General features: G+C 42.6%; 1 protein-coding gene across 2 annotated transcripts in view; it reads right to left on the reverse strand.

The window, feature by feature from the left end:
• Positions 1-12,510, reverse strand: part of gpc6b (glypican 6b) — a 77,908-nt gene extending 65,398 nt beyond the window's left edge. For both annotated transcript variants that reach the window (XM_047601241.1, XM_047601240.1), the window contains exon 1: positions 11,726-12,510. In XM_047601241.1, coding sequence (XP_047457197.1) covers positions 11,726-11,876 — 151 coding nt within the window. In that variant the 5' untranslated portion in view covers positions 11,877-12,510. The remainder of the gene's footprint in view (positions 1-11,725) is intronic.
• Positions 12,511-12,881: the final 371 nt, after the last annotated feature.

The raw sequence follows: 12,881 nt of genomic DNA on the forward strand, positions 1-12,881 counted from the left end.
TTATGAAATTCTGTGCTACCCCACGTCCTATTTTTAAAGAGAGAAACAGAGGGAAGTTATTGTGACCTGTGAAAGTTGCAAAAGGCTTTTGGAAACAAAAATGTTTCTCAAGCAAATGTGTTAGCCGAGCTCCGGGACAGCCTTCCTGACTCATTGGATCTGCACCGAGACAGCTCTTATGTAGATGGGGATTTTACTTTGTTTGTTGTGTTGGCCGGTACAGTAGCAAGTATCATTTCTAAATAAAAGCCTTCCTGTGATCCTGTGCGAGTCGTACTTCGGCAGTAAAGGGGGATTATTCCTCACTCATAGGCTTGTATCAAAGCTGACCTTTGGCAAGTCATTCAGTATTAAGAGGACTGTCCTCACCCCGTACTCTCGCTCTGTTTGTCCAGGGGGATGTATAAGTTCACTTTGCACAGAGCCACAGGACCTGGCTGCGTTTAACATGCATATGGGGGGGGCGCTGATCCGACCTACATTAACATATTAATAACAAAACAGCGACAGATTCAATACATACTAATGTTACATCAGTTATGTTAACCATGCACCTACACTACGAAAGAAATGGAAAGCCGGGTTTTAATGAGAGAGCTTTATTCATGCACTCGGGAGATTTATTAACACCTATCCAAGTTGTCATCATAAGTCGCAATTACATCATGTCACTCCCGTGTCTGTAATCAAATGCAGTGTCAGTCAAATCAGGTAGCTTCTTATCACTGCTAATGAATCTCCACAAAGATATTTAAATTGCCCCCTTTTTCCTGCTGAGATGAGCTCCCATTTTACAACACGCACCTGCCATTTAACGGTATAATTGACTACTATTTAGGAATGGACTGCAAATACAATACGTATGAGATTTTTAAAAAAAAAAAAATTGTGCTAATCGTTCTTTAGGTTTAAGTAATATGATGCTCCTGGATCTTGATGAGGGAATTTCTGTATAATAATAAGCCTACACAATAAAGCCTCTGTCTGTTTATATACACATGCTTGTTTCATGTTAATCTACCTTCCCTTTCAGACATTTCTAGTCCCTGTTAACTTTCAAAACCCCTCTATTTTTATAGTTGTTCAATTCAAAATCCCTCCGTGCTCTCTCCATGTTCTACTTCCAGCATCATTCGTGCAGCAAGTTAACATTTCAGACCTCCATGTATTAACACATGATTGACCATGCTTAAAGTCTGCCAAATTTTTTCATGCGCTTTCAAACCTGCCCTCACCTCAGCCTTTCACCAAAGCCTGTAGTTCATGTAGTCTAATTTTTTTGTATGCATGTATTTTATTCCTTTTTGGTACAATAGAGAAGCAGATTTACAACAGCATTAAATACAAATGCAATCATCAAATAGTTAACACACTTCATGTAAGTAAAATAAGAACATTTTTAAAGGTCTCATAAACTAATATGCCGCAGTTCAACGTGTGACTCAGGTTGTCTTAGAGTGCCCTGCGCAAACCAGCAAAGGTAGGCCAACTCTCAGAAGTATTCCTCAGTGTACCTGGCCAAAGACACCCACAGCATATGCGCTCTGCCATCTGTTGTGTCCCAAGGTTCCCCCTGACAAACTTTTAATGGATTCACACTTGAAGCCACACTCAGCCCTAATGAGATCAACATTTCTTGTGTCAGCGCGGTTTCTTCTACCCTGTCACATCGCTGCATAATGTTTTTCATTTTCTTAGTATTTGTAGGCATCTCTGCACGTCTTGCTCTCATCTTAATCTCATCTTAATCGCAAATAAATTAGTCCCCCCGGTTGTCCGATGCTGTCCTTTCAGTTGTATCTGCCATCTCGTGTTATCCGTGCTCTGAAAACGTTACAGTTAACTACTGCGCTGGTGCGCCGGGGGATATTGAAATGACTCTTGTTTGCAAAAATAGTTTGACCTCTTAATTGCTCTCGCGTAATTTCTATAAATGCGATTCTTGCCTCGGCCTCGTACTCAGTCACGTTGATGATTAGTCCAGCATTGACACTAACTGTCTCTGACTGTCCCGTATATTTTCATGTACAGGGAGTTGATTGTGCACGCTTAAGAAATACTCTCACATTGTGTTTGGCAATGGTACTGTTTCAAATGAAGCATGGTAGGTTGCCCACTCACCAAACATAGCAATAAAAGAGACTGACCACATGATCTACTGCTATATTTTGCAGAGCCAAATTATTACACTTTCTCAGCGTCACTTTCACAATTTTAAAAATGGTTTAAGGGTCCCTCCCCCTCTGTTACATAACCAAGATGGCTACCTTTAAAGGTGGGACATGTCCAAAAGCTTTACAGTTAAGATATTGGTACCCATACTGCACTGCATGTTGAAATACTGTGTGAACACAGTTAGGCAATCACAACAGCAAGTATAAAAATATTTATGGATAAATCTATGTCAGTTGTGATACAGCAGCTATTACTTGCATGATAAAAACCCTACATGACTACACAAAAATAAGCACAAGAATACGTTCAATGTATTAATTTTCACTTTGTGTGTGTGTGTGTATTGACAATTATTAATTCACCTATTTAATACATCACCTTAAGCCATTGCAGCAATTATAATTGACTCCCCAGAAGATTGAGTGGGAGCCATCCCTATCCAGTTGATATTTGCTTGGGTGGCTGTAACCCAAGCAAATAAGCCACGCAGGCCTTTCAAGAGCTAATCCACTTCCAGATGGGCTACCATTCAGTGCAGCAGGCAAAATACTGCACTAATCTAATTTAAATCCAAAGTACATTTCTGTTGTGACTTGAATAGATTTTGCTTGAACCAAGAGATTTCATCCGGCCCCTTTGTCACTTCATCGAAGGCGAGCGATTAAAAGCAAAGTATGGGCACGAGCGCAGATCCAAGTTCACAACTGCATTTGAATTAATGGACCTGGATGCTGAGATGTCTCGAGAGGCAAGTATGAGTGAGTGAACAAATGCACGCAAAGAAGAATTAATGATTCAGCCGAGCTGGAAGTAACCGTGGGTGAATACAGCGTGAATAAATTAACATGCAACGGGTTATGCTCTGGCTGATGCTCGTTAGATATGACCCTGCACGGACCAAATTAGCTCACTCGTTCACCTCGTTTTTAAAAATAAATCTATAGGTTCAAGTCTGCGGTTGTTGGAAATGACTGTTCTGACACTGAGGCACAACATTACATAGAAAAAATGTAAACTGACAGCATTGGATATATCTAGAATAAGACTAACGTTAGCTCATGTCTAACGCTTCCATACATACAAACGCTTTCTCTGTATCCATACACTGACATGCACCGCCAGACAAAAGTTTGGACACACCTTCTCTTTGAATCGAATGAGAATGTGTGTCCAAACTTTTGACTGGTGGTGTATGCCCTCTAGCTGATGGATAATCAGACTCTGTCAGGAGAACTACGCGTAGAAATCAGATCATCAGGAACTACAGTACAAAAGAATGACATTCAATGCATATCAACCCCGGCACGACTCTATAGATCTGTGTATTCCACACATTCGCTCCTTTAGACTTTTAATAATGTCTCTAGAGGGCTTTGTGTACTGGATAGCCAAGTTTCTCACTCAAGTTCTCACTCTAGTCCCATCAATCAAAATTGAATGACATTATTCCTATCACATTTTGGGTCATGTCAGAAGTCAGAATGAAAGGGGTGTTCATGCTTTAAATAACTGGGAGGGTATATGTCCTTGGGTGAATGAGGACAGGTTCAAGAGGAAATGAAATCTCACTGACATAAAACACTCTACAATAAAAGTGGCGCGGTACAACGGTATGACGGTATTCTCCATCCTCAGGAGAGTCGGCGTGAAGGGAAAAGGGACAGGAATAAAGATGTTGGAACAGTTTCATACTCCCAGCAAACGTGTTTTTTTCTCTTTTTTCTCTTCTTAATATGTCAAGATATTCCACACCAACATGCCATGCGCAAGGCTACGTGCGTGATAAAACAGCAGTGTGTTGACTCAACGGCGTGCCGTTTCATATTGAAATATTTTTAAATGTACTATAAAAAAAAAAAAAAATCTCTTCAAGGAGAAAAATATAAATGCATACCTGCCCTGTCACTGTAGAAGAAATATTTTTAAGAGGCTTTGAAGGAAAAAAGCGCAGTAGAGAAATAGATTTTCTAGACAATGTATTTGTTTCAGAGGGTTTGTTGCCAAAAACTGAGCTACGATTTCAACATTTCAACATAAAACTGCCTCCAAAGATGCTCCTGACACACTCCTCTTTGGATTCAAAATGAAAAATAAGGCAGTAGCACAAAGAAGATGAGCACACAACTTAAACTTATAGCACTCGACTCTTGTTAATCACAGTTTTAGATTAATAACAAATTAACTTGTGCAAAAAAAATGCACAAGATTTACAGGCTTCAGGTCATCAGACATGAGGATTTGCTCCTTTTCTTTGCAAAACACCTATTTTTCACATCCAGTGTCACATTTGGCTGTAGGGGGTTGTAAAATGCATTACTTACTTGAAACATTCAAATGATTAATTAAGACGACAACCCCGGTACAAACAAGCACCAGCAGTATAAAACATGCAGCAGAAAAGAACATATTAATCCCTGTATAATTGCTGCCAACGTGATAAATATACAGACAAAAAGTACAATATGTTTGACCTTGGGGGTAATAGCTGTGGAACATTTATGCGGCGCATACCTTTCTGGAAGGTGCACCAATATCATTACAGTTTAAGATTAATGTATGGATTTCCCAACACCATGTGCAACACATTTAGGAATGATGAGCGCAGCATAATCAGCGTATGCGGCACTATGTCTGCCTTTGATATTGGTTGAGCGGTATGTAATAAGGAGCCTGGTGCGGAGGCATGAGCAATCCGGTGTGGACATTTGATCCATGTGGGAAGCCCCTGAGAATGAGAAGTGAGCGGGCGAGGCCGTTCTCGTCTGCATCAGTTTGCTAAGTGGAGCATGGCAGGCGGCCGCCACACTACAGGTAGCAGCTGGTGACTGAGAGGCCTGGAAGGCCGCGAGACCAGCAGTGATCATTACCTTTCACTCAGCATGTACAGTTTAGTATACAGGCGCCGGCCATTATACCTCGTCTCAGTATGAGCGTTCTCTAACCAGCGCGCTGCTAAATGGAGCGGGGAGAGGACACAACTCAGTTGCACAACGCATACAGTAGCTCCCAAAGGCGGATCGCTGAGAATGCGCCGCCGCGATTCATCCGCGGGAGAAGCGCAAGAAGGCAAAAATCCTCTCCAGTTGCACATCATGTCTAGTCAGACGTTGTCAACAAGACAGAAGTGGCAGACGCGCGGCTAAAGATAGATCCAACGACAGCGACGAGGCATTCGAGAGGGGCTTTGTTTCATGATGGCTAGGTTTTGACAGGCAGATGAGATGTCAGGGAAAAGTACCGGCTATACGTCACAGCCAGGAGCCACGAATTTGATCCTGATGTCAATGAGAACCTCACGTTTCTGATCGTTTTTAGAACACGGGGATGTGGACGGCTCGAAAAGAGGCTACAGGGAACTGTGTGAAGAGTTCTCAACATGAAAATATAAGACAAACAGATTCGTGCAAGGCAGTCAGACGTGAGAGGTGTGTGCAATAAATGTGTGGACAGAAGCTCCAGCCATCTGATAAGCTTACACAAAGAGAACGCTGGCAATATTTAGAAAATGGAATTTGATGGGGAGGGAAAATGTCACAGACAATCTCACAGTTTATCTGAGGTAACACCAATAAACTACTTTTTCCTTGAATTTGAGGAAAGGAATAAGTTCGATCTGAGCTCGGTAGAGTGGTCTCATCTGTATCAGTGGAATCTGAGTAAAAGAAATTATAATAATAACACTTAAAGGCTTCTATTTTTGTCACACATCAGACATAAAGTACTGCAGTATGTACGCGGTCTACACTGGTCAGAAAAACATCATCAGTGACTACTGGAAGTGTGTTTATGCCGAGTTCTTGAAAGAGGAATGAGACAAACTCTTTCTCAGTGGCTCCAGGTTAGAATTTAATTGGATAGCTGTTGACAGGAACTAATAGATCAAAATAACATCCATTCATTCTCTTGTTGACAACAGGCGCGCTCATTCTTTCACTTTTCATGATTCTTAAACAGCAATCGCCACGCCATCTCGAGAGAATCACTTCAATCCGTCCCCTTGTTTTTCACAGAAGATTAATCTCAAATGAGTTTGGCCAGCATTAATTCTTCATGGCTTTTGTGTGTGTGTGTGTGTGTGATTCCTTTGGTAACCTATGTGACAGCGGCTTTTTGTCAGCAGCATAAACAAGGCGCACCAGGCTTACGATATTTGTCCGAGCTTCAATGAGCCAGCGTCTCTTTCATGTGTTCTTTTTTTTATTTCTATTCTTGAATATGTATGCATTCAGAAACTAATTTTGCCACGAAAGCGACACACTGTGTTGGTACAAAGTGTATTTGAAAATATCTTACTCATGCACAAGATATGCAGTGCAAATTAGCAAAGCAAACGGCATTGTTAACAACTGCCAACACAGGCGGTTTTAAAAATTTCAGCAGCCGGGGCTGCGAGCTACAGAAAGTTGGACATAAACCGCACTGGAGGCCGCGGAGAAAATAAACAGAAAGTTGGGGGGTCACAGACGGGATTAGGGTTTGAAAATATCATCCTGAGTACTTTTGGTGTTGGAGAAAATATCAGTAACCCCGAAGATATGAGCTCAACCCCCGCTCCTTACCCAAAGACACGAAATTTGACACAATCTCAGAATATTGTTGCATAAACTGAACGCTCCAACTGGCAGAAGAAGATAACACGAGTCTATAATTTGAACAGATCACATAGTCTGCACTTGACTGACAGCGTAACAGATATGCAACGAACACAAAAAACCCCCAAAAAAACGCAAAGTAGAAATGCATTACTAACAGATTTGGTGCATTTAATACTCCTGACCCCACTGAGCGCGTTTAGAAGTGTCAGTATAATAAAGTTCATTACAAGACAGCTTCAGAATGACATCTCTGTGAGGTTAGCGAAAGCTGCAAGTCTGCTCCACAATAAAAGGACTTTAAGGCATCGAAAACCAATAGACATAGCCCCCGAGCAACATTAAATAAATATTCATGACTACATAAGAATAAAAAGTTAAAGTTGGGCTGAAAATATTCTCAGTCATCAATTATTTAGAGTTTAACACTCCTACTTGCTAATCCGCTTCGGGGTCTTTGATGCAGGACTATTGTTTTAGATTATTAAATCGTTCAGGTGTGTGTCCTCACGCACGCACCAACATATTTTTTTTTTTTTTTCAGTTGTGGTGTTGCTCTGCTCCCAGAGCTGCATCCCTCCCTGAAAACACTTGCAGGACACAGTGATTCCTGCAGCACTCAGAGGGAACACCCGCAGAGAGAGCCCATCATGAGGCCATTTTGGCATTCATAAGCATGATTGATGACACAGGGAATGGAGACAGCGTTTGAGAAATCCCTTCTGCCACGAGAAAAGGGATTATTGTTTGGATTTGTCTTCGCTGATAGTACCCCCCTCTGCCTCTCAGTTGGACACACTCACATTACATTATATAGCAGAATGCTGGCTCAAATATTGGACCTATTTTTACAAAGTTAAAAAAATAACCCTCAAGTCTGATTGTCTGTACTTCTATCGCCACTTTTTTTGAGGTTTTCCAAGCGAAATGCGAAAGCATTTTACGAAGACACACTGAAAGCTGGGAGCCCCTCCGGGGCTTCGCTCCCAGATATATTTCCACACATGTGACTGACATTAAGGTCACAATGATCTCACAATACATCATAGCGAGTGTGTTGCAAGGGCTAACAAAGTCACCCGGCCATTCCCTCTGCAGGCGCTTCCATTTAGCCCTTTTTAATCCCCTCCATCCCATTACATGACTGTTGAAAACCTGTGCACATTACACGGTTCAGCAAAGTTCATTTGCTTCGTTGTGCAGGCAGCCGAAGACCACGTAAAATATCAGCGCCGTTATTTGTGTCTCACCTCCTCCTCCTCCTCCTCCTCCTGACTGGCAGTAAACAGAGCCGGACGTCAAGTGATAGCATAGAGTATGACATGTTAAGAAGTTGCATGGAATCCAGCAGTCTGACTGTGTGACTCACTTTCCATATCTTGTCTCAGACGTTGGGTAATCCACTGAGTGGAAACTGAGACAGCAGGGACGAGGCTGGGTGCAGCTCTGATCTCTAACGAGGGCAATGAACCGGTGGATTCAAGAGGCGCAAATATAATGAACCTGTTAACAGTCGAATTTAAGTGTGCCGCCGAGAAGGAGACTGTCGTTTTTTCGAAAGACTTTTAAGAGAGATCAGCGAGTTCATCCTCGCGTCGTTCAAAAGGCCGTCAGCGCGCAGCCGCCGACAGCTCCCAGCCTGATCTGGTCAGGCCGGCCAGACGCATCGTTTGAGTCTTTTGGAATTACCGTTCCACCTGAGGCTTCAGGCTTTGGATCACGGCAACATTTCTGCCAATAACACTGATTCAATTCCTTCTGACCGGGTTCCTCCTCTGTTTGCCAACAACAGTTAAAATGTGGGTCTGTAGCTGTGGTTGAGCTTTTTTTTTTTTTTGTAGTGCTCTCACATTTATTGTTGGTAATGGCTATAATGAGTCGCCATTTATTTGAATAGAAACTGTAAAATCTGAAAAAGTCAGTTGCATAGGTGAAATATTGTGTTTTCTGACTAATTTCTGTCTGTTGCCAAGAAAAGCAGCAACACGCGCGCATCTGCCTTTCACTGCAATTTGATGTTTTAGATGACAACGAGAGATTTCAAGAAATCACGCACCGGAGCCATCATTTTTTTATTTTATTTTTTTAAGAACGTGAACGCATCATTTATGGATGAGGACCAGTAACATGAAGGTTGACACTTCTCCGAAAACCATCAGTGAGTTAATAGAGTGTGACGGCAGCTGTAAGGCTGAATGAAACATGAAGCTATACGACAAGCTTCTGGAGCCACTCTACATCGGGTCCCATGAGCACCAGCTAATCTACGAGCGCTGCAATATTAACTCCAAAGTGATGCTGTCACTGAAGATGCTTCCCATCTGCCACTTGGATGCTCCTGTGCCAGCTCCTAAACATATTATAAGGCTACTACCTTTGAAACAGTGACGTGAATGAAGTTCACACTAATCTGCAGTTTAACTATCCAGTACAGACACAAATGACTACTAATGCGGGTGCAGGACAATTCAAAGCAACTGTTTGATTTATTACTAAAATCAACTATAAACTTTCAACTGATTCAGTGGAAACTGTACACAGAAGGAATGTAGTAGCCATGAGATAAGGTTTTATCTGTTGAAACTTGTAAGACTCTCCAGACAGAGCAGAAACAGAGTGAAAATGGAAGATCTCTACATGTCATGTATTTCTGCTTCTGACACTTGAAACTATTTTCAGCATGTGTATCATTTTCAATGGGCAAGGTGTTGAGTTTTTAATCTAAAGCCACTTCAACTTTTACTTTAGTCAAGATTCAGCTCTGCCGGAGTGTTGTTTGCATGGGTGAGAGGCATTAAGTCGCGAGGGCTGAAGGGCATGTCAATCACCGGGTGAATTTGCTGAGTTGTTGATAACGTGTTGTATCTCCTGGAGACGTGTAAGGTTGTGACTCATTCCGGGGACCGGATCAAAAGACGCTTATTCGTTTTGACGTGAGTCACACATGAGAGAGATTGAATGTTTCACTCATTTGGGAGATTAGTTGTGATGTCAGGGACACGGATCCAAAGGATTTAATCAGTTAGTTATTCAACCCATCTCCGAAACAGGTGTGCCTGTTGTCAAATGTGCAGCATTTGACTTGTGCCAGATTTCCTGCTTTATAGAAATAATTGTTGTCCCTGAAGCATGACAGAGAGGGCCTGGAGAGTTAACCCAATAAGAACAATGAAGACGGGGAAAAAAATACTTTCAATGCAAATATTCATATTCATTCTACTATGACAATATCATAAAACACTTTGGTTTAAAGTGATTAGTTCCGTATACACTTTATTGCCAAAAGTACTCAAATAACTGAATTCAGGTGTTCCAATCCCTTCCACAGGTGTATAAAATCAAGAACCTAGGCATGCAGACTGATTCTACAAATGTTTACGAACAAACGGGTCACTATGAGGACCTCCGTGAATTCCCGTGTGGTACTGTGATAGGATTCCCCCTGTTCAACAAGTCCACTTTTGCAATTTCCTCACTACTAAATATTCCACTTTCAACTGAACAGTTTGGCCCCTTCCTGTTCCAACATGACTTTGCACCAGTGCACAAAGCAAGGTCCATAAAGACACAAGCTTGGTGGCCTGCACAGAGTCCTGACCTCGACCCGACAGAACGCCTTTGGGATGAGTAAGAGCGAAGACTATGAGTCGGGCCTTCTTATCCAACATCACTGTCTGACCTCACTAATGTGCTTCTGGAAGAATGGTCAAAAATTCCCATAAACAGACTCCTAAACGTTCTGGGAAAGCCTTCCCAGAAGAGGGGAAGCTGTTGTAGCTGCGAAGGGTGGGCCGACGTCATATTAAACCCTACGGATTGAGAATGGGATGTCACATAGTGAAACTGAATACCATGCGTTCGTTATTTTATTGTATTTGCATCCAAATTTGAGGAAAACCCAAGGATAAACTGTTTCACGTTCACTGAGAGCTACTTGGCGCACATGTTGTGGATTCACAGCAACAGTTTCCAAAGGCAAATACCACACTTGTAATCAACCCCTGACCTTTTACTCGCTAAATTGAGGAAGAATTTAAGTCACTTTCTGAAAAAAAAGGGAGCTACGCATTACAGAACATTAATTCGCAACCCCCTTCCTCCAGTGTTTAAGCGTAATGTATATTATATTTAGATAGTACTTTAGTTTCCATGCGGGGAATCCAACAAGTAATATGGTTTAACATAATTAAATCTGTATTTTCGCGTACACATGGGGGCACAAATGGGCCTTATTCTACAAGGTATTTGAGATAATTGCTGTGCAGGGCTGTGGCTTAAAACGTGCAAAATTAGTGGCTTGTGGTTGTGGACTGCTGCTGCTGCTGCTGCTGAAGCACTGGAAGAGCCTGCACTTATCTTATCACCTAATTTTCGCAGGACAGGAGTTAATCTGCAGTGCTGACCACTCATTATCTCCGCTTGGTTAACACATTCAGAGAGCCGCTTAGCAGAGCCAGATCATACTACAGATGAGTGGGGAACTCTTTTTCACGTTCAGCGGTGATGCCCACGGTCTTCACAGCGTGAGCTTGCAATGGAAAGCAGCTCGTTTTGAACTGATCAGCCTGTAGTTGTGCGGCATGGCCTGTCACTTTGCTGCTGCAAGCTGTGTGATGCAGGTGGGCTGCTGCGGTTATCGATCACTATTAGTCAATGAGGACTGCTCCCTGGCAATCGCCGTGATGTGCGAGGTTAACTTTGGCTACTCGCGGCAACTTCGTGAGTGACAGGTGGTTGGGGTGCTGTGATGTGTTTTCATCTGCAGTGGCCCTGCAGCGTCCGGGCAGCTTTTTAAAAGCAGCGGTGATATGAATGACTTTGCATCTCAAATGAGTTGCAGTAACGAGGTGTGATTGTGAACTTCTCCGCCCAGAGCTGAAGGTTTTAAACCAGATGCCCGTTCCATTTCAAGTGTGTGTTCCCTGCTGTGTGATGGGTCGCGCTCAGTCCGGTCTTACCTGGGATCTCCTGGTGAGGAACATGTGCGAAGCTGAAGCCCTTCGCGGTGCAAGCCTCCCTCACCTCGCTGCAGTTCCGCGCTTTAAAGTCTGCCCTTGCTGCAACAGACAGCACGGAAAAAGTGCAAATGATGGTCTCTAGCCTGAGCATTGTTCACTTCTGTAAAGATCCGTACTGTTAAAGGTTTTCTGCAGTGTAGTATCCCGCTCGCTGGCAAAACTCCCCTGCAGCAGATCCGCAGGTACTTAGTGACTGGACGTTTAGTGGTTGCAACTCAACTATGAATGTCTACCAACACATTCCCAAAGAAGAAGAAGAAAAAAAAACAAAAACAAACAAGAAAAACAGGGGGGGGAAAGGGAGTTTATATGACAATATTAAAAAGTCCCCCGGCGCCACTGAAAAGAGGACCGTGCGCATGGAGGTGCCACATGAATCCAGGCGGTGCGTTTTTCCCGGCGCGTTGGCTCAACTTCTCTTAGCAGACGGAGCCCATCGTGGCTGTGCTGAAGTGGAAATGCTCTGTGGAGGGGAGCGCTCCGTGCTCAGATCAGATGCACCAGCGGGGAAGAGCCAGGCACAAAATATGGAGTGGATTCCAGCCTCATCCATTTCAGTGGTGGGCTGCGGGTCGACACCTCCCACCGAGACGTGGTGGAAATACTAAATAATTCATGCTTAGAAAAGAAAGCGCCATGGGATATATATAAATATATATATGAAAAAAAAACATTTGAAAGCAGCAACTTTTTGTGAAAATGTACCTGCCGCAGCACATATCTCTTTAAATCCCAACGATTACAATAAACCTCCAAACCCTTACATGAATATTTAGGAAGTGAATGAAGATGAATCACCGCTGTAACCCCCTACAGGTATAAGTTATTGTTTACGGAAATATTTATTTGTTGCCGTGAAATAGTCCATTTCACTTTAATTGTAGTTTCATGGAACGTGTCCAGCTTTTATTTGGCAAATACTAAGGTTCTGCTGAATTCACAAAAAAAAGAAGAAATGATAAAAACAACCAAATAGTTGTATCAAACTGTATAACTCGGAGATGTAAAGGATGTGATGGAGACCAGAAGGCTTCACAGCTTTATTGATTTTGGAACAGCTTGATCCCGAAGTAGATCAACAGTGGATTAGCATGGC

The sequence above is a fragment of the Mugil cephalus genome, chromosome 12 (genome assembly GCF_022458985.1).
Source record: "Mugil cephalus isolate CIBA_MC_2020 chromosome 12, CIBA_Mcephalus_1.1, whole genome shotgun sequence".
NCBI classification, from domain to species: domain Eukaryota; kingdom Metazoa; phylum Chordata; class Actinopteri; order Mugiliformes; family Mugilidae; genus Mugil; species Mugil cephalus.